The following is a 23,335-nucleotide window of genomic DNA, read 5'->3' on the forward strand; positions in this document are numbered from 1 at the left end:
TTTTGAGAATGATGAGGGCAATGAATGTACAAATGTGCTTTACACAATTGATGTATTATGGATTGTGATAAGAGCTGTATGAGCCCCTAATAAAACAATTAAAAAATGAGGAGCAGATACCAAGGACTCCAGTAGAAAGAAAATATTTTGAAAATAATTATGGCAACAAATGCACAATTGATATATGAATTGTTTTAAGAGCTGTAAGAACCCCCCAAATTCCCAAACTCTATAAACACTACTTTCTCCATGCATTGTCAGTCTGTACATCGAGCAAATTATCCAAGCTGAAACACAGCATCAGGATTGGAGGGAGGCTCATTAACAGCCTGTGGTATGTGAAAGACACAACCTTTCTTGCTGAAAGCCAGCAAGCTTTTAATTACTTACTGATGAAGATCAAGGACTACACCCTTCAGCATGTATTATGATTCAATGTAAAGAAAACCAAAGTGATCATAACTGGATTAATAGGTCACATCATGATAAACAGAGAAAAGGTTGATGTCTCTAAAGATCTTATTGTACTTGGATCCACAATCAATGTCTATGGAAGCAACAGGGAAGAAATCAAACAATGCATTGCATTGAGCAAGCCTGCTAAGTAAAAGCACTGTAAAGAGTAAAAGAGGAAATATATACTGCTTTTATGGCTATGGTGCACTTAATACAAGCCACGGTATTTTAAGTCACTTCATTTGCATGTGAAAGATGGACAATGAGTAAAGAAGAGTAGAGAAAAATGGATGCATTTTAAGTATGGCATTATCAAAGAATATTGAAAGTACCATGGACTAACAGAAGAACACACAAAACTGTCTTGGAGGAAGTACAGCCAGGACGATATTTAAAAGCTAAGAGAGTGAGACTTAAGCTCACATCATTTGGACATGTCATTAGAAGAGACTCATCCGGGTAGAAAGAAGTACACCGGGCTTGGTCAAGAAGCAGGTCAGGGGAAAGGAAGGCCTGCCGTGAGGAGGGCCACCACAGTAACTGCAACAAGGGGCGCAGTGTCGCACCTGAGGACGGCTCCGCACCATGAAGTGTTTCCTTCTGTGGTGTCTGAGTTTGCTATGAGTTGGCGCTGACTCAGCACGGCAGCACAACAATAAAGGGATTTCTAAGATGTTTACCACAGCATTGGTAAATTGTTCACATAAAATCACATTAGTAACCATGTAGTGCTACTAATCTATAACAGACCAATTCAAAAGGACATTTGAACGGTGTTCCTTTGCATGTGCAATAATGAGCATCAATGGACAATGCGTATTCCTGTGTTGTTCTGGAGCATAGCAGGTGCCAAAGAACTATGTAATCTTTTTCTGACCCCAACCTAAGTGGCAGTAACACTTATATGTCCAGGGGACATGCCCACCAGAAACTTATATCTTCCACAATCATCTTGCGTTTCAGAAATGTCGTGAAGGAAGAGGACAAAGGGGACAGATCGTCCATGCTGTCATGTCCTCAAGCACTAGCATCCCCATCAGGGGTCCTGGGACTTCTGTGCTGCAAAACCCCAGCTGAGAAAGAGCAGTTGCTTCCCGCCTCAAAGATAAAATGCCTGGGAGTTGAGGTAATTTGTCAGTGTTCACCACACGCTCACTTTTCTGAAATCAAACAAGTGAATTTCTGTAGTGGTTTCATTACTCAGGGCAGCCATTCTCATTGAAGAATGTGACAGCTTTAAGAAGGATCAGTTCCAGAGATAACTTCGCTTTTTTTGAAGAAAAAAAAATTCATTGAAATAGGAGCAGCACCTGAGACAAAACTGACCTACTTTTCTGAATCAGTGTGAAGCTTCTAGCAGCTTCCTAAACTCCACTACCCACGTGATCAGAAAGAGGTTAACTTCTGCTCTATGTGGCGCACCTTAGTGATAATTGTGCATGTGGGGTCAATTAGATCATACACACACTTACTGAAGTGAAGCGAAGACGGCACAGCTGGACAGGATGACCATGGGGAGCAGGCAGTAACCAAGCACACTCGCCACACAACCGTAGGACGCCTCAGAAGAGCTCATCAAGTTCAGTAAAGCATGAATCCCGATGCAGCCAATAGCACTCATGCCGTACACATATCCAAACTGAACTTTTCCTGCCTGAAACAACGGGAAGAAAACTGTTTGAATACACAGCAAGTAGCACGAGGAAATCAGAATGTCAGGAGGGCAGAAATCACATTTTAGAGTTAGCTAAATGATGTCCCATATATTTACAGCACCATCATCACAAGACTGGGAGTTCCTGGGGGGGGAAACAACTGACTATGAAATAAACTCAAGTTCCTATATCAAACACCCCTAACTGTATTTTGCATGAGGCAAACTTACTAAAGAAAAGGTGAAATATTAGTAGATTTCTATTTACTATGTATCATATGTCAGGGACACAAGACATAAATGACAATGCATTTCTCCCAATATTTGGTCTATTATTGAATTAAGAATAAGATATTGCAATCTCATCATCACACATCTGTGAAATTATTATATCAGATTGACTCTAAGTGTTCCACATTTGTTATTTTACTTAATCCACACAACCTTATGTAATACATTATATATGTGGTAGTTACATAATCTGTTGTCAATCTGAGACTCCTATGAGTGAAGGGGTGGAGTTTAGCCTGTCAATCAGGTCGCAGCTTGATGACCTCATTTGGAGGTGCTAAGGAGATAAACAGCTTGCTGGAGGTGGGACACACACTCCCAGTGCGATGTTCCTGTTGACAAGGCATATGGAGCTATGCTAGAGCCCTGGAGCTGAAGGAGCCTTGTGGACACCCCTGCCAGCACTGAGATGCTTCCACTGCCACTGGATCCACAAGACCTTCCACCCACTGACCTGTGATTTTCCTGCATTCTGTATCATTGCTTGTGTTGCAGTGAGTCTGAAGAGAAATTTATAGATTGGTATTGGACATATGGGCTATTATTGGACTTATGAACTTGATCTGGACAGGGCTAGGATATTTTCTAAATGTACAATTACTCTTTCTTACACACATATGAGTGTATTTGAATTTGTTTTGCTAGTCTACCCAGGCTAACACAATATATTATATGTTGTTTTGACCTATGACAAACTGAGGAGAAGAGAGGTTAAGAAATTGGCCAAAAATAATATAATGCGAAATGTTGGAGCTAAAATTTGAATTTGGGTTGTCTTGTCCTAAAATTCAGACCTTTACTATTTATAGAAGTTATAACAAACCCTAAAATAAAAGATTTGTTTGACTTTATTTAGTCAAACATATCCCATAAGTCCTATTCACAATTTCATGGAATCCTCTTTGTGAAAAGTTGATTTATATAAACTACCTGGTAACAAATCATAGAAGGGAGACCAATAAAAGGAGTTGGGAGTATTCAGGATACACAATTAATACACTGATAATTGTTACTATCAACTAAAAGAAACTAGGCACTAAGAGATTAAATAGACCAATTAGTTCATCCAGTGAAATTCACAACTCAACAAGGTATATTTTAATACTTATCTGAGAAACTCCAAAAAAGAATGCACTTAAATTTTATATATAAATTGAGCTTACTTGAAATTGTATATTAGTAGAACAGATTAACTTTCATTTTCATAGGAATTATATGGATCAATGAGGGAATCTCATAAATTCATTCAGAGTGATCTTTTTAACTATCACTTTTCCTTATCCAAGATTGTGATTGATGAAATCCTTATGTTCACAGAGCTAATGAAATTTTTGTTTTACAAGTGATTAAAGGATAGGAATCCTTGTGGTGTCCTGGGTTATCTGTTGCCCTGCCAGCTAACCACGAGGTCAGCAGCGTGAACCGTCCCTCGTAGAGAGATGGGGTTTTCTACTCCAGTAAAGAGTTACTGTCTTGGAAACTCAACAGTGGCAGTTTTGCCCTGTCCTATAGGGTTACGATGTGGAGCCCCGGTGGCGCAGTAGTTACGAGTTGGGCTGTGATTGGCAAGGTTAACAGTTCCAAACCAGCAACCTCTCGGAGAGAGAAAGACTGGGCGTTCTATTCTCGTGAAGAGTCCGACTCAATGGCAGTGAGTTTTGGATAGGGTTACTCTGAGTGAGAATCATCTTGATGGCGGTGAGTAAATGAGTTAAGGATAACAGAGAAGCCCTGGTGGCGCTCTGAGTTAAGCGTTAGACTGCCAATCACAAAGTCGTGGTTCCAACCCATACCCATCAGCTGCTCCCGTGGCAGAGGTGCAGCCATCTGGGAACCCTGCGTTAGGTTACTATGAGTTGGAATCAACCAAATGGCAGTGCATTTGTTAGTTCAGTTGGCTAGGATTTTTTTGTTTGTTTTTTAAGGGTAATAGAGAATGTTATGATCATTACTATGTTATTCAAAAATGTTTAGCCACTTTGAATCCCTCACCTTACATAGTTGGAGAGGTTGGTAACTTATAAGTTCCTGTAGATCACATCCCTAGGAGATGCTATCAAAAGTATGTCTTCCACTAACTATAGCCAAGTTGTTATTGAGTACTTTTATATTCTCTGTTCTATAAAATAAAGCTAAACATAGTCATGCTTTAAAAAAAAATTAGTCCTGCCCTGCTCTGTTGGGTGAATTAGACAACAATGACAATTTCAAAGTCACTGTCATGTACTACCAGAGACACATTCTGCTTAATATTTTAATTGGAGGGAAATATTCGGAGGCAGTGCTTGTTGTAATAATGGCGAAAGGCAATTCTTCCTTACACCCAGGGACACAAAACTGAACTTCCTAATCCCAAAAGACAGTTTAAGGCACGGGGTGGACAGATAAGGGCATGATGGAGGTAAACTGGTAGTAAAATTGTTCATTTCCATATTGACAAGTGACCTTTCTTTTTACCTCTTTCTCTTATTAGATTATCCAATTAAAACTATAATTCCACTTGACTTGAACACTGTCATTTTTTAATTGGTTTAAAATTCTAATGAGATTTTTACCTGAAAAAGTTGATCTCAAAGAATGAGCTTTTTACCTCAACAATTACTTAGGATGCTTTCTTATGACCTTTGCCACATCTGGATTCAAAATAATTTCACTCTTCTGATTATAGTTTCATATTGGCCAAGTATTTTCATTTTCCCGAGTCTTATTCTTAACTCTATCAGAACAAATAAATAGAAGGAATTATGTTTTTAACCACTTATCTTCATGGTGTTGAGAGTAAAAATAATTGTGGGAGCAGGGATGGTTTAAGAATAAGTAAAACTAAATTTATGGTAAATGTATTCTTATTGGTTTGTGCCCTATATCAGAATACATGAATAAAATGATGAATATGTGACTATGGGTTTTATATCTCAGAAATAATTAATAGGCTCGCATAATATTTCTGCAATTAGTTACGCTTTCTCTAGTATACTGTAATACCTATACCATTCTATAAAATCACCCCTTGTATTTGGATTTTGTATATCTGGGGCAGAGTTAACTTAGACTCAAATGGATTCTGAGTTAAATCTTATTCAAATGGTGGTCTGTTCGTTTGTGGTTTATTTGTTTTTAATTTCACTTTATTTTTTGTCCTTAATGCTCTATATTCCTCAGAATCAATTCTGGAGCTACCACATCTAATGGTAAAATCCAAATGATAATATTTGCCTAAAGAAGAAATCCAAGAAATATGAAGCAACAGATTAAAAAATTCATCTTGTGACAAAGTTGGGAGTAGATCCGCATTTATCTCCACTAAGAGTTCTTTGGCTGTCTACATTTTGGATTTACAATTTTCAGAAATATTTAAATGACTTTGACTGATATTGATAACACACAAGAAATATTTTAATGGCCTTAATAGTGTTTCATTCTGTTGTACATAGGGTTGGAACCAACTAAATAGCACCTCATTACAACACTCACCTTTCGGAGTCCCGAGATGACTCAGACAATTAAACATCAACTATTAGCCCAAAGGTTCACAGTTCAAACCCACTCTGTGGCACATTATAAGACGGCCTGGTGATCTGCTTCCAAAGGATTTGAAAACCCCATGGAGCAGTTGTACTTGTTCATGGAATGGGCTAGACCGGAGCTAAAAACAATGCTTTCCTTTCAGGAATGTGAACAGCAATGCTTGCTGAAGTAAAACCAGCAGCTGTTATATCACAAACAAGTTGAGATAGACAGGTGAGTTAATATATTAAATTGATTGTTTCTGACTATATGATTAATTGAGATGCCTTACTTAGCAGCTTAATCTAAGATTATCAAATTATAGTGACAAAGACAAAACAAGGAAGATTAGAGACTAATTTAAACCATCTAATTGATACAGAATTACAGAGAATTTGCATTTGTTACGGTACACAGGAAAAAATAAGATATCAGTAGATGCTACTGTATTCAATAAATATAATATGATTACTGGTCACATTATCATGAAGAAATTAGACTGATATCTAGACTGATTTATCTTATGTATTAATGTATTAAAAATGAAGATGTACTTGGTTGCAAATAAATTTAACAGCTAATATTATAAATGGTAGCTACTTTAAAATATTACTTTTATTTTGTTTGCTGAGAACTAGACAGCAGTAAGAAGAGGAAGGAGCCTGAACAGTTATTTAAGGAGCTTTTTCCTCAAACTGCCAGATTCTGATACCATTTCTTCAGCCAGTTACCTCTTTGTGCCTTATTGTGACTACTTTTCAGACTGGCATAAAACCTCTTTTCACTCTGTTTATAAAATGTATTACCATGTGTTCTTTGTCTTAAATGCAAAGACCCTTTTATTTATTTTTTATTTCAATGTAACATTTTTCTAATTATGATATAGAGTATCTTCTAAATTCAATTTAGGTGGAAATATGCTTTCCTTTACTGAAAATTTCTAATGCCATCACTGCTAGATGTAAAGAAGGAAGGGGTCTATGCAAAAAAAAACCCGAATAAACAGTGACTTGCAGAAGCAATGACTTCATGAAGCAGATAACCAAACCGCCAGGGATTATACATAAGCTGACTCAATAAATCATGCTATCATTACAAGTCAATTTAGCCATAGAAGCTGGAGCAGCAATAAGCCAGCGTGTCTCGGACCTCACAGGTGCTAGAAAGACATCTTCAGCAAGAAAAGGAGCAACAGCGGAGAGAAGGGCCTCCTCCACTGTCAGAGCAGAAATCTCAAAGTAAACAGCCAGTAAAACAGCATGCTATAGCCCAAGCCCGTGTATTCCTTCAACTATTTGACACGGACAGTCTTTAACTTTCTTTTAACTTCTCAATTTTTGTTGCCGATTTTACCATTTCTTTTAACTTCTCTCAATTTTTATTGCCGATTAGATGGAAGTTTACACTTCAGATCATGATTCTTATATTCAACATCTTATCAAACCTCCCAAGAGCTGCTCTGTCTCATCCCTCACCCCCTTTACTTTGCTCTTCTACCTCTTGTAGGATCTTATCTTCCCCTTTACCCAAGTTAACACCTGTGTACCTTCTAGCCTATTATTATCCCTTCCCTTCCCTCCTCTCCTTTCCCACGCCTGCTAATAGTCTTTTCTTAATAAGAGACGGATGAGTAATCACACAATGATTTGCCTTGATAAAAATTTGACTGGATGGTTTTTTTCTAATATATTTAAATTTATATATGTTTTATTTGTTGTAAAAGGAGACCTGGTGGTGTAGTGGTTATCCACTGGGCTGTGATGTGCAGGTCAGCAGTTTGAAACCACCAGCTGTTCCTTGGGAGACAGATAAGGACTTTCTACTCCCGCAAAGAGTTACAGTCTGGAAACCCACAGGGCAGTTCTACCCTGATGCTGTGAGTCAAAATCAACTCAATGGCAGAGAGAGAGAGAGAGAGAGAGACAGAGAGAGAGACAGAGAGAGTAACTCATGCTGGCTGTTTGGTTTGCTTGTTATCTCTTTGGATCACTTTAATGTGTTTCTCACGAAAAATGAAGTCTTGGGTTGAACAATTGCCATTATATTGTATACTTTCCTTTGAGTTTACAAAGCTCTATCCACAGCACTGAAACTGGAGAGGACAAGCATTGAAGTTTATTGCTTGCCGCCTGCCCTTTATTATTACCATCAGCAAGGTGGCTCCCAGGGCAAGGCAAAAGAGGATGGGCCCCGCTAGGTCTGTTTCATTCATAATGCTGCCATCTGCTGGTTTCAATGGATTTAACACTGTCAACGTTTTTTGCCAAATGTGATCAAAGTTGATTCCAAGTTCTGCAAAAGGAAAAGAAAGCAATAGTATAAGTAAAAAGAGAGAGAGACAGAACTCATTCTTTAATTAGGTGCTTTCATACTTAGAGCATCTGGATCGTAAAAATTGTTAACATAGGAGGCTGCAAACAAACGCTTTCAAGCCTACCCAGAAGCTCCTCAGAAGTCTGACAATCGACATATGGAAAACCGGTCCATGAAGCCCACATTCCAAACATTCAGCTGTATCTGAGATCTCCTAAAGCAAAGCGACTCAATGACAACTGTAAGAAAACATTTTTAAAAACAAAATATCTATAAAATCATTTAAAACCCTTTTTAAAAAAAAATTTGTTTTTGTTCCCAAGCAATAAGAGAAACCTTAAAGAAATAATTCCACCACGGGAAAATATTTCCAGCTGTATGCAGTAGATACAAACTTAAAATCATCTCAAAATTATGGAGGTGGACTTTACACAGTAGAAACGAAAATAAAATTGCAGCTCATGGACCAAAAATCCTCTCTTATCACGCATGTAAATATCTATTTCCAATATTTTCAATTGCTAATCTTCTAAAATCTTGTCATTTCAAACTTGGCAAAAGTTTTCAATTAGCAAGACTATCTGGAGACATGCGGCCTAGTCTGAGGATTTACCTTCATGGTCTGATAAGAAGAGCAATTTTATGCTAGCTGCCGGAAATGCAATGGAGGAGAAAAGAGGAAGGCTCGCTCACCAGGTAAATGTAATCATAATGTACACGGCTGCTTTCATAAGGTCAGTGCATTATGTGGTTGGGTCTGGGCAGTCAAAGATTAATCCTTGAGAAAAGTTAGCCATCCCCTCTTATGAGTGCTGGTGTTAGAGTGAGATACGTATACAAAATCAATGGGGCTCCATGCCAGGAATCCAAACTGATAAACACATTTCTAATTCGGTGTTTCTCCACTGCCTTCCCTAAGGATCTGACTGCCACCTCGCTGATCTCCCTGCTAGAATCTGCTTCTCTGATACCAGCTCTCTAAAGGAAACAAACAGCCACCAATTTGATATTCACCAAAAAAGAAATGAGGGAAGTAGCAGGTTGGTAAGTGAGCCCTGGTAGTATAGTGGCTAAAGTTGGTAACCAAAGTGTTGGCAGTTAAAACTCACCAGCCTATCCATGGAGCAAGTTGTAGAAGTCAGCTTCCATAAAGATGGACGACCTTTGAAGCCTGTAGGGGAGTTCTGCTCTGTCCTAGGGTGTCCATGAGTCAGAATCAATTTAACAGTCGTGGGTTTGGTTTTAGTTTTGTGGGTTCCGTGGTGGAAAGAACTCTCTTTCCACGTAGGAAACCAGGATTTTATTCCTGGCCAATGCAACTGAAGAGCGGCCACCAGCCATTGGCCACTGGAAGCTGGCGGGCTGTTATGTTATTAAAAGGTTTCAGGAGAGATTCCAGGAAACAAAGAGATTAGGAAAATAGGTCAGATGATCTATTTCCAAAATAAATGGTGGGGGTGGGGGTGGATGTACAACTCTAAAATATAGTCGTATCCCAGGACCTAATCTTTTGCCTACCATAATGTTATACTTCAAAGACAAGTTACTTACATATAATTCCAGAATTATCATTTGAAAACTTGCATGTAATTGCACTTTGATCAATGTGCATCTAATCTCATATTGGTTTCTTTTCTTAATTGAGCTAAATTTTAAACTTGAAGCACTGTCTCCCTGAAATCAGGGCTTAGCTAAATCTTTTACAGTGGCATATACCATGTTCACACACTGAAAAGCTGACAGTCTAGATGCAGAATACAGCATGAGCTTTATGGTCCCCATGATAAAAAGTGCACTTGTTCTAGCACACACTCAGAAATACCCAGAGTCGGCCAGACACGGGTCTGACCCAACCTAGCAAAGGCAAGCTTGTACTGCTTCATTCCAAACTGATACCTGCTTTCCCAAGCGCAAACGTTCATTTTTGCCTGTGGCTTATGTTGCTTTCTAACTTTGCATTGTTTTATAAGTATACTAACAATGTGTTTTCTATGTTTGCCATAATAAAGTGGTCTGATTTATTATACCTTTTCATCAAAAAATATGATCGTACTTCAAATAACTCAGATGGAAAATGCCTTGTGGAGGATTATTAAGTATTGTAACTATCTATTTAATAGCACAATTAGCTATTTATTTAATAGCACATGTTTTAAAATTGAATCATGAAACAGTGAGTAAACATACCAAACCAAACGCACTGCCATTGAGTTCATTCGGACTCACAGTACCCCTAGAGGTTGGAGCATAACTGCTCCCTAGGGTTTCCACGTCCCTACAGAAGCGAAGCTCTATGTTTCTCCCTCAGAGAGACTGGTAGGTTCAAACTGCAGACCTTTCCGTTAGTGTGACTCTCTTTAATAACTGCTCTGCCAGGAATCTTTTGAAGAAACCTAATATTTACCAAATATTTCATGAAGAAAAATTATGTGCATTTTGGACAGAAATACATTTACACAATATTTTGTTTCATTTGATTATCATAAAATATACAAGTGAGATTATTCAATATATTAATTTTTGGTACCTTACAACAAATTATTAGCAAGTCTTGGTGCCATAGTGGAGTATGCATTGAGCTGCCAGCAAAAGGTCAGTGGTTCAAGTCACTCTGCAGGAGAAAGTTGCGGCTGCCTACTCTCTCAGAGACGTTAGTCTCAGAAACCCAAAGGGACAGTTCTACGCTGTCCTATAGGCACGCTATGAATTGGAATGGACTCAGTGGCAGGGGGCTTGTTTGTCTTTACTCCAAAACATTATACAAATTCAGAGATGGGACTTCTGTGAAGTGTGACCGTAAGCTTTATTGTTTGCTGTCATCTAGTGGTGGTAAAGTATATACTCATAAGGATATGTACGTCAGCCTATTCCAACTCATAATGGCCTGTGGGAAAGAGTAGACTTTTATCGCATGTGTCACCATACTATAAAAATGAATTAATATCTTCATTTCCCATGCAAATGGTGGCACTGGCCTTTAAAACATACACATCAGGCTGTGCTACAAATAGAAAATCCCAAATATCACAATAATTTATTTTGGCCTGACCATCTTAAATGGAATTTATCTTCAAGATGCATTTGTTTACATATTCAAGTACATATTATCAAATAGCAAAATTACAGCAAGTGATTTTGACTATAAAACATTTAAGAAATGAACAAACACGTTTCCAAGGAATATGCTTGTGTTCGGGGATGTAAATTATTATGGCTTCATAATTTTACAGGCTGTTTTACTCTGAACTAAAACAAAAACTAGACAATGTCATTTGCCAATTTATCTTACAATCCTGTCTATAGCTTTAAGATAGATAAGGCTTAAGGCTTTCACAAAGCTACCCAGCCTGATGGGCATATTAGAGCAAAAGATTAGATCATTCATAGATTTCAAAGACAAGTTTATATTATGTACTTTTTATTCTAAAATACATATTCTGGAAGATAATCACAAAGAGGAAAAATATCCAAGACTTTATTCTGAGCTCTTATGAAGTTGGACAGACATTTGGAATGCATCCATTTTAAAGAGCTATTAGGGAAGGAGGCATAATAGTGTCGTAAACAAAAATAAGGACATTTCAGAGCAGGAGAAAAGTAAAAGTTATTTTTGCTATATAATGCAGATTATGTATCATTTAACCATTTGACAGAAAAATAAGGTTGGAACTTTACTGCACATATTACCCTAAAATAATTCTCAGTGGATAAAAATTGTAAAGGCAAAAGAAAAAGAAAAAATGTAATGGAAATATCTATAAGAATGAATAAGTATTTCTAGAACTTTGTAGATTGTAAACAAAAGAGCAATTGCAAAGAAAATTTGCTGAGAAAAATATTGTGGAATTTTTAAACATACATACTACAAGTTTTATATGCCCAATGTCTTGTAAAGAAATTTTATGGTGAACAAAGTCTAGGGCGGAAATGTTTGAGACACATATTCCAGATAACAATTAATATTCTCACAATATAAGTATCTCTAAACAGAACAAAGAAAGAAACCTTCGTCAGGTTCCAATAGGAAATTTGACAAAGAACATGATAAGTAGGGAGGAACAGCAACACAAACGTCAGAAATGTCTTTTCAGCACCAGACATCTCACCTTGTACTATAGAGATGTATTGGAACACACTTTTCTGAGATCATTTTGCCAGTGAAAGTAGCCCATGACTAGGTAATCCTAACGTTATAGATCAACACAAAGGACAGACTCTAGAGGTCCAAGGTTGCTTATTATGATGCTCACCAAAGCCTTTCCTACTATAAAGAATACCCAAGGGTGTGTGTAAGCCGTGACACTTGTTTTTTCTCATCCTCGGTAGCCATGGCTAAATGGGAAGGCAGGGATATAAATGCAGTTTATTGGACTCTGAGTGGCAAGGAAACCCATAGACTTTTGCACTAGGAGGTCCATGGATTTTTCAGTGAAGTTTCATTTATTGATACAAATTTTTAAAATGTTTATATCTAGTTCATTTTTAGTTTCAGGTTTTGCTCATGAAGAATGTCAACATGATGCTGGAAGGATATTCTCTAGAAGAATGGATTTAAAACAAAGCAAAACAAAACCAACCTCAATTCTACCAAGTAAACTCTGACTCATAGCAACTCTAGAGTAGACTAGACCGCCTCTTTTGGTTTCTGACACGTTAAGTCTTTATGGGTGCCCAAAACCTCATCTTTCCCTCAAAGAGGAGTTGGTGGTTTAAAGGGATAACTTTGCTGTTAGCAGCCCAATGCAGAATCCATTACAGTTCCAGGACTTTTTCCTGGAAATAGAGACAAATAGGTTAACTTCTTTCTCAATTACTTTCCATGTTGTCACGTGACTACATGGAAAGTAATTGAGAAAGAAGTTAACCTATTTGTCCTTGATTCTCAAATTCAACCCTAGTTGTTTTGTTAAATTTCTAGTGTCTCTATTTCGAGGATGAGAGTGCTCCTGTGAGTCATGGAAGAAGAACAGAACAAAAAAGATGGCATGATCCCCATGACCAAAGCAACAACAAATGTTCATTTTTAAACAACCCATTTTTGCATCCAGGTAAGCATAGCAGAAAACACCAACTTAAAAACAAGTTGATATGAAATAATTCATTGAATGGGTGGGAGGGAAGGTTACTTTGATATAACTACTCTTCCAAAAACTCTCTGCACTTTTATCTGTGCGGAGCCAGGGTGTCCAAATGTTAGTGTGCGACAAGTACTGAATCATAGCAACATCAGTAGCACATGTCTACTACAGATTTGCCCCATGCAAACATACAGAAAACCTCAGTGGTTTAAGTGCCTTGGTTTGGTAAATACTAATTTATATGTGGAACAACCATGCATAAAACACAGTATACAACAGGATGGCAGAACACATTAAGTGCTGATTATTGCTATTATTCTTCAGGCTATACACACATTAATAACACTTCCTTGACTTATCTTCTAGCAAAGGAGGCTCTTCATCAAAACTGTCAATGTAAGGAGATTGTGAATAATAATCCGGGTTGGAAGCTGGTTGGAAAAAATGTCCTGTGTAACCCGATGGGGGGAGCATCCCTGGTGGAACAAAGGAGGCGGGCCGAGGCAACTCACTTGCGTGGTGTCTAGAAGGAAAAATAATATTGGCATTCATACATCAAAGAAAGAAAGAAATGAGAAATTGATGAAGGAAACTATGATTTCCCCCATCATAAATTCACTTATTATTTACCACCAGTATCTATCCATGAAAGAAATAAAGTGGTTCAAGTTTAACTTTAGGCAAAAAGTAGAAGTACAGAAATTATTAAATTGACGTGCTCCGCTGTACATGTTCTTGACAACAAAAACTACGTTATTTTTTCTTAAACAAGAGAAATACATGACTAAGAAATAGATTTGGAAAAGGTGAGCTATACCAACTAATATTCTGTATGTAAAATGTAATGCAATTTTTCTTATATTTTCTCACTTAATCAAACTCTGTAAGGTTAAAAGTTATAGTTTTGTTACTTGACTACATAATATCAAATAATAAAATTACTGTTGTTGAACTGTTAAACTGAAGTGTCTGTCCTAAGTTGAGCTTTTCTCCTACATAATGTCATTTTTCACTGATTTTCAGGGCAATTATTAGCCATGACAGAAACTCACTCTAAACTCACTGCTATCTCATTAATTCTGAGTGTGAAGGATCTCATAGGACAGGGTAGAACTGCCCCTGTGGGTTCCTGACACTGCAACTCTTGGTGCGAGGAGAAAATCTCATCATTCTCCTGCTGAGTGGATGGTAGTTTTGAACCATTGGCTTTGTAGTTAGCACCCCAACACATAATCTACGAGGCCACCAGGGCTTCTAGTAACCTATAAAGCAGGGGTGTGACACAAGCAAAATTCACTATTTTAGTATTGTGATAAATTAATTGGAAAAATAAATGCATGCACAGATTATCCATCATCACGAAGATAACAAGAGCATCATACAAGAAGACAGCAGAAGGTCATTAAAAATATGGAAATTTTTAAAAAGAGCAAAGTGGATGTCAGAAGAGACTGAAACTTGCTCTTAATTGTAGGGTAGCTAAAGCAAGTGGAAGAAATGATTTAGTAAAAGAGCCGAACCACAAATGTCAAAGAGCAGCTTGGGAGACTCGTGAAATGTGCAAAGATGAGCAGTTAGAAAACCAAAGAGGAAGAACACGCTCCACCTGTGTCAGGCTGAAAGAACTGAAGAAAAAATCCAAGGCTCCAGTTACAATCGAAAGATTCTGAAGGAAAAATCCTCTCCCCGTACTGATTCACTCTCTAGGTGAGAAAATAATTAGAGAAGTTAGATTATTTAAGAATGCAACATTAGGTGTGGAGGCATGCTTCTTAGCAACTTCAATATGCAGATGACACAATTTTGCCTCCCGAAATGAGGAGGACCTGAAGCGTGTACTGATGAAGATAAAGGATTATAGTCTTCAGTATGGATTACACCTCAATGTACAGAAAATGAAAATCCTCACAATTGGACCAATAAGTAACACGATAAAAGGAGGAAAGATTGAAGGTGTCAAGGATTTTGTCTTGCTTGGATCCACAACCATTGCTCCTGGACGCAGCAGTCAGGAGATCAACGGGAACATTGCATGGGTATGTCCCCGCATAAGACCTTTCTGAAATGTTGAAAGCAAGGCTACTACTTTGAGGATTAAGCAGCACCTGACCCAACCCATGGTGTTCTTATCGCCTGAAATGCCTGTGAAAGTTGGACACTGAATAAGGAAGAACAAGAAGAATTGATGCATTTGAATTATGGCAATCAAAATTGGCAAAGAATATGGTACGAGCCATGCACTTCTAAAATAACAATTAAATCAGTCTTGGAAGAAATACAAGCCAGAATACTCATTGGAAGCAAGGATGGCAGACTTCATCTCATGTATTTTGAACATGTTGTCCGGAGAGACTGGTCCCTGGGGTAGGACATCATGGTTGATAAAATAGAGGGGTAGCAAAAAAAGAGGAAGGCCCTCAAAAAGATGCATTGACACAGTGGCCACAATAATTAGCTCAAACAGAAGAACAAATGTGAGGATTTCACAAGACCAGACAGCGTTTCATTCTGTTGTACACAGAGTCACTTGAGATATAACCGATGTGACTGCCCCTAGCAACAACAATTGGGAAATATTGAATGATACAGGAACCATCAAAAGAAAGTGGAAGGAATACACAGAGTCACTATACCCAAAAAACGGTTGACATTCAACCATTTCCAGAGGTAGCATATGGCCAAGAACCAAGGGAACGGAAGGAAGATGTCCAAGCGGCACTGAAGGCATTAGCCAAAACCAAGGTTCCAGGAATTTCTGGAATGAATACCCCTCGCAATGTTTCAACAAACTGATGAAGCACTCATTCACTGATGCAAGAAGTTTGGGAGACAGCTACCTGGTCAACCAAGTGGAAGAGAATCATATTTGTACCCCTTCTAAAGAAAAGTGACTACAGAATGCATAAATTATCAAACAATTTTTTTAATATCACATGCAGATTAAGTGTCCCTGAAGATAATTTAGAACTGCTGCAGCAATACATCAACAGGGAGCTACCAGAAAGTCTAGCCATATTCACAAGAAGATCTGAGGTGAGCAACATCATGGCTGATGTCAGATGGGCATTAACTTGTGCTTTATTGACTATGCAAAGGCATTTGACTGTGTAGATCATAACAAACTATGGATGGCAGAGAAGAAAGGAAACACTTCATTTTGCTCATGTACAACCTGTTCATCCACCGGGGGGGGAATGTGCATGGTTTAAAACCAGGAAAGATGTGTGACAAGGTGACCATATTTCTTTTGGGATGGGGTGTTATAGAAATTGCATAGGAAAATTCAAAACCAAAAATTTTTATAAATACTGTCTTGCTAGAACTAGGCCCAGAAACGGGCATGGTTTATCTTGAATCCAAGAGAGGAGTTAGAGAAACTGGCTTTTGGAGTCTGATTCCCTGCGTTCAAATTCCAGTTGTATCTATGCCTTAATGTTGAGCCAATAAAACCAGGTATTCTAAGTGACCCTGGTAAGACCATATTTTAAAATCGGTTCCATTTTAGCATGGTTTAGGGGAAACGTTAGGAGAGCTCTAGTTTGTGTAGCATTCGCACGTCTGGTTGATCCACCTGGAAGCACAATAATGCCATTAACTATCTTTGAAACAGGAGCCCTGTTGGTATAGTGGTTATGCTTTGTGCTTCAATACACATGGTTGGCAGTTCTAAACTACCAGCAGCTCAGTGGGAGAAAGACAGGGTTTTCTACTCCCATTATCAGCTACAGTCTCAGAGACCCACAGGAACTGGCTATGCATATGAGTCAGCATAGACTCAATGGCAATGATTTTTTTTAATCTTTGAAATATTAGAGGATGATCAGGTCTGGTTCAGAAAAAATGATGACTCAGTTATAGTTGTTAGCTAGCATTGAATGGATTCGAACCCATAGCGACCCTGTGCACAAATGCACAACAAAACAAAACAAGCGGCTGAGCCTGTGCCATCCTCACAGTTATTCCTACGCTTGAGCTCATGGTTGTAGTCACTGTGTTTGTCCGTCTTGTTGAAGGTCTTCTTCTTTTTCTCTGCCCCTCTACTTTGCCAAGAAAATGTAGATTGTAGACCCAGTAGCTGTTGACTTCTTATGAAAATACTTAAATGGCCTTTTCAGTTGTCCTCATCTCTCAGTGATATGTTATTTCTCCAAATAATTTAAATAGGCTTCATACTCCCCCAAATTAGAAACATATAGTGGAAAATATAGCTTAGGTCCCTATGCCCTTGTGGCAAGTGGTTAAACACTCAGATGCAAACCAAAAGACTAGTGGTTCAAACCCAATCGCCACTCTCGTAGGTGAAAGATGTGGTAGTGTTTCTAATAGAAGACTTGCAGCATTGGAAATCCTATGGAGGAGGTCTCCTCTGTCCTTGGGTCACTATGAGTCAGGATAGACTCTGTAGCAACAGGTGTGGTTTTTGTTTCCTTTCCAAATAACCAGCTAGTTAAGTTTGGTGGGTGGGGGTGGGAGTGGGGCTGGCTCACCTTAAATGAAAAAAAAAAATCCTTGTTTACTCTAAAATAAGAACCATTGTTTTAAAATATAAATATCTTCATTTCCTGAGTTGGTATAATCAATCAACTTTCAGATAGTATACCATTAAGCTGAACAAGCTTTTTGAAAAATAAGCTTTAGTAGCGGGAGCGCGAGTAATTGATTGATTGATTATAGGTATCCTCCAGAATCATAAGTCTTTGGCTAGGAATCCATTTAGAGTATATTTTAATTGACCCTGTTTGCTGTATGAATCAAAGATCAAATCTGTGGAGCTCACTTGTCGTACCCTGGTAAACCCCTAACCCGACTCTGTAGTTTATGTACCTCATAAAACTTCGACAGTTAATGTGCCTGCTACTAATTCCTGGGTATGCATTGTGGTTTGGAATTTAAATGTTAGTACATCCAAACCAGGGATTGTATTTAAATGCTAAGTATCTAAGGCAGGCTTGGTCATCAAGGGTACATTCTGAGTGCTCCTCATTTGGTCATATTCACTTCCCTCTCTTTATCATCCTGATGCTGGAGCATTGTTGGGGCAGGTGGGCTGGAGGGAGAAATCATAAGGAGAAAACTTTGTTGTTTTATTGGGCTTTCCTTGGTTTAGTATGAAAATGCAGGCACCAGGTGAAACCCAAATGCTTATCCCAGCTGGAGACGAGAACGGGAAAGAAACCAGAAGATTCGAGGCAAATGGAACTTTTCTGTGGAGTGGAAAGAACAGAGCTGAAACGTCCTGTTGGATAACTCTTACCGTGGCTTGAATATTTTGAGTGACCGGCCTGTGATACCTTAATGATGCACATAGACTCTGTGTATAGACCACTTTTCTCTTACTTCTTTGTCTGGATAATTTCATCCAGGGAATAAACCATATATGAAATAGAATCAAATTATCTTCCTCTTGCTGGATTCTGCAATGGCGGATCCAATTCTATACAGCCTTATCATTTTCCTCATTTTTCATAAAGGGCTTTGAAAGCATTTGTGTGTGTGTGTGTGTGTGTGTGTGTGTGTTTGTGTGAGTGTGCGTGTGTGTGTTTGGAGATTGTTACTTCAAGAAAGACTGCAGCAGCCTGCCAATGCCAGAAAAGGTAGAATATGCAAGAGAATGAGATGAAAGTGCAGAGTATTTATTTTCCCAGTCTAAAAGCATTAATCACCATTACCTCCCGCTACCCTGACAGAGCAGTGGTTGGGGACCAGGAAGCAGTTTCTGAATGCAGACCTAACTGCTAGGGCCCACAGGAGTAATTAGTCAATGCAAACAGGGGCCACAATGTACTTGGCATGGTTTAAACAAAAGACTTCCACTGTCTGTTGCGTTAATTCTGCCTTCTCTTCCTGCTAAAGCAGTTAAGGTACTTTTCTGGGCTTAAGAAATAGATAAGTTTTAATGATTAGTAAATTTAGTTATAATTTGTAAATTAACTTGTTATAAGGTTATTAGGATGATCCAAAATCCATTTTTACTATCATAAATGTTTTCCTTTGACAATAAATGTTATTCCCAACCTTCATCAAACAACTTTGGATAACAATTATAAGCCCATTTCAAAAAAGTAACTGCCTGATCTTGGGAAACTTCCTTAATGTATCTGTGTCCTTGGTTTCTTATCTCTAAACTGGGGATAACAAAAAGTACCCACCTCACAAACATGTTTAGGAGACTTTATGTAATTTATGAGTTGTTTATGTAAGTCGCAGAGCAGTTCCTAACACACAGCGAGAGCTCAGTAACTGTTACTTATGAAAGTTGAAGGGCCTGACGATTCTTCTCCACTAAGCCAGACCCACAGTGCTACGCTCAGAAATCAATTCCGTAACACACAAACTTAGACAACAAAGGTAAACTGCTTTTGCAAGCGCTTTTTATGGGTAAGCAGCTTTTATATTAGTGGTCTTCTTAGTTAGTGTGTTTCTTTTCATGATTGTTCTCTATGGCTGTTCCACGATGTAGGTATTATGAATGTCTTTGTTTATCAGATTATGACAGAAAACTTCAGTCGTTCTCAATGCCAAAACAATGTCGGAGCCAGAATAGGTCCAAATTCTTCTCTCTAAATCTTACGTTTTGCTGTTGTTTTCCATTAGAAAAGAACAAATGGTAAATATATAAGCATGTTTGTTCTATTTTCAACTCAGTTTGAATATTCAAGTGAAATAACTCATTTTCAATTATGCTCATCCCTATTACATCACAGCACTTTTTGTGTTGTATGATAATTGCATATTTAGGTGACTATCTAAACATAAATTTCTAAATGCCATGAGGAAAAGAACATGAATTTCTTCTTGGCTTTGGGTTTGCAGCACCCTCCCTAATCTTTGACACAAAGGCAGGAATTTCACATATGTTTATAAAGTTCAATGGACTTTGTTTCTCAGGTAGAATCCTATAGAGCCATCAAGTTCAATGTTATGAGGCTGCTTTCAGGTTGCTTCTTAAGGGATACCTCACAGTAGAGCAACAAGTCATTCACCTATCAATGGGCTTGAGGTGATAAAGATATTGATGGATAAATGAATGAATGAATGAATGTCTGCCCTTCCTGACATTTTTTCTTAGGCTCGTCGATGAAGTTTGCTGAGGACATTTACTACCCCTATCGAAATCTTATCCACCTCAAATGCCATCTTATGATGACTTCTTAAAATGAGAGCATATTTATAAAAAGTACTTACTTTCTAGATCCATACACAGAATCATAGGCATTAGCATCATTGCAACTCTGCTCCTGATCAATAGTATAATTGGATTGATAAAAGTCAGAGTCAAATTGTCCCAAGTTTGACATCCTAAAAAGTAAGAAGAGTATATTTATAAATTATGACTCAAGAAAACTTATTTTGGGATATTAACAAAGATTAATTGATCATGTGGTTTCAGCTGGGCTCCTATCAGCAACAAGGCATTCATTTTTGTTTTTGTTTTATAAATCATTTTATTTGGGGCTTTTCCAGCTCTTATAACAACCCATACATCCATTGTATCAAGCACATTTGTACACATGTCACCATCATCCTTTTGAAAACCCTTTCTTTCTACTTGAGCCCTTGTTATCAGCGCCTCTTTTTCCCTCCTTCCCCCACCCTCCAACCCTCATGAATCCTTGATAAATTGTAAATTATTATTATTTTCATATCTTACACCATCTGCTGTCTTCCTTCACCCACGTTCCTGATGTTTGCCACTTGGGGGGTGGGGGAGTTATACCTTGATCATTGTGCTTGGTTCCCTGTTTTCCCTCCCAACTTCCCCCTACCCTCATGGTATTACTACTTCCATTACTGTTCCTGAGGGGTTTATCTGTTCTGGATTCCATGTGTTGAGAGCTCTTATCTGTACCAATGTGTGTTCTCTGGTCTAGCCAGATTTGTAAGGTAGAACTGGGGTCATGATAATGAAGTTGGGGGGGAGCATTAAAGAAAAAAAGAAATGTTGCATGTTTCATCAGTGCTATACTGCACCCTGGCTGACTCATCCTTTCCTTGTGACCCTTCTGTGAGGGGATGTCCAATTGTCAACAGATGGGCTTTGGGTCTCCACTCCCACCCCTCTCATTCACATCGATATGATTGTTTCTGAGTTAGTTTATTGTGCCAACCTGGTCAATAAACACATGTAGGATTAATTGAAGGGTGGAGGGATAAATGGCTTGGTGAGGCCTCGCCTTTCGAGTTCTCGGGTCTCTTGCTTTGTGATGGTTGGACCAGGGTGCCTTAGCAGTTCCCAGTTTCACCCTGCTAGGTGGCTGACTTCCTGCAAGACATCCCCAAGGAGAAGCCACATGGACCTACCCCGATGCAGTCCTGGGTGCTGGAGCAGCCGTGTGGACACCCCTGCCAGTGCTTAGATGCTTACACATTCACTGATTCGGCTTTCCTCATGCAGTCGGCATCATTGCGTCTGCTTTGTGAGGTGGAGGAGGACTTTCTGGATTGGTGTTGGACATATGGGTTAATGTTGGACTTGTGGGCTTGGGCAGCACTGGGTTGGGATGTTTCCGTGATGCATAACCTTTATATAAAACTCTCTCTTATGCATGAGTTTCTGTGGATTTGTTTCTCCAAAGTACCCAGACTAATACAGTCTCTTTGGGGTTTTCTGATGCCAGATACCTGATCCTGTCAACAACTCGTGATCACTATATGCTGGTGTGCTTCTTCCATGTGAATTTGTTGCTTCCCTGCTAGGTGGCCATTTGTTTATCTTCAATCCTTTAAGACCCCAGATTCTATATCTTTTAATAGCCAGGCACTATCATCTTTCTTCACTACATTTGCTTATGCACCCATTTTGTCTTCATTGATCATGTCGGGAAGGTGAGCATCACAGGACGCCAGGTTATTAGAACAAAGTGTTCTTGCATTGAAGGAGTAATTGAGTAGAGGCCCAATGTCCATCTGCTCCCGTAATACTTACCTTATAAATATATGTACATAAGCCTACATCCCTATTGTTATATAAAAATATATTTACATATGTATGTGCCTGTATTTATACCTCTATAAATGTCTTTTGCCTCCCAATTTTCTCCTCTATTGCAACAAGGCATTCTTTGAAGGGATAAATTAAGTAGTTGGGGGAAGAGTACAAAAATGTATGATAGAAAAACACAAAACCTGCATTTTGTGGAGGGAAAATTATAGAATATATTTATTTTCTTATTTTGCATATAGGTTATTGTTTTCTAAAATGATCTTATCGGCACATAATCCACATAGCACACAATTCAATAGTTCAATCATAACAAGAAGAGCTGTACAATCATTACCACTATCAATTTTCTTCTTTCTTGTACTCATTGTTATTAGCTCCTAACTCCCACCCCAACCTCCCCTGCCACACTCCCAAGAAACCATTAATCCAGTTACTGTCTGTACAGTTCACCTATCTTGGATTTCATATACAGGAAAACATCAATAAAAAACAGAACACCAACAGCAATAAAATTAAAATAGAGAAAGATCTCAATAGAAATGAAGAAGAAAACATTAAAAATTAGAACAACTTTAAAATGGGTCAAAAGGGAGATCAAATTATAAGGGTTACATTTTAACCTAACTACATCTGCCATAATATATGTTGCAATGCATTTTGCATGATATCAAGTCTAGTCACATACCTGGTCTGTGGTCAGAAGGGATTCACTAGAGGCTTGATCCACATGCATTTCCCCTTCCCAAAACTTGTACCTTCAACTACCTTTTCTGATATTTGCATACATGGGACCTTGACTAAATAGACTTTCTTTGGGGGAACTTATAATCTTCTCCAAAAACAGTATTCTCAGGAGTTTTAGGTTTAAATCTTTCCCTTAAACAAGTTCAGTTTCAGGAAGCAGATGCCCTCTTTAACAGGTCATGCTGGGAAAAATGGATAGCTACCTGCAGAAAAATGAATCAAGACCCTATCTCAGTCCATGCACAAGAATAAATTCAAGGTGTATCACAGACCTTGAAGTTAAACCCCAAACTATTAGGACCACCAATGAGGGAATTGGGACCAACTTGAGAACTTTGGCACAGGGAA

The 23,335-nt window shown here is 38.4% G+C and overlaps 1 protein-coding gene across 2 annotated transcripts in view; it reads right to left on the minus strand.

Moving 5' to 3' along the window:
- Window positions 1-23,335, minus strand: part of YIPF7 (Yip1 domain family member 7) — a 32,866-nt gene that overhangs the window by 4,536 nt on the left and 4,995 nt on the right. The window contains exons 2-5 of one of the 2 annotated variants that reach the window (XM_045284216.1): window positions 20,485-20,598; window positions 13,659-13,822; window positions 8,055-8,200; window positions 1,929-2,110 (exon numbers count right to left, since the gene is read on the minus strand). In XM_045284216.1, coding sequence (XP_045140151.1) covers window positions 1,929-2,110; window positions 8,055-8,200; window positions 13,659-13,822; window positions 20,485-20,597 — 605 coding nt within the window. In that variant the 5' untranslated portion in view covers window position 20,598. Of the gene's footprint in view, window positions 1-1,928; window positions 2,111-8,054; window positions 8,201-13,634; window positions 13,823-20,484; window positions 20,599-23,335 lie in introns of those variants that run through there. The other variant, XM_045284217.1, reaches the window with a different exon arrangement.

This window comes from Echinops telfairi, unplaced genomic scaffold, assembly GCF_000313985.2.
Source record: "Echinops telfairi isolate 266 unplaced genomic scaffold, ASM31398v2 ScPeMD7_7468;HRSCAF=8506_0, whole genome shotgun sequence".
NCBI classification, from domain to species: Eukaryota; Metazoa; Chordata; class Mammalia; order Afrosoricida; family Tenrecidae; genus Echinops; species Echinops telfairi.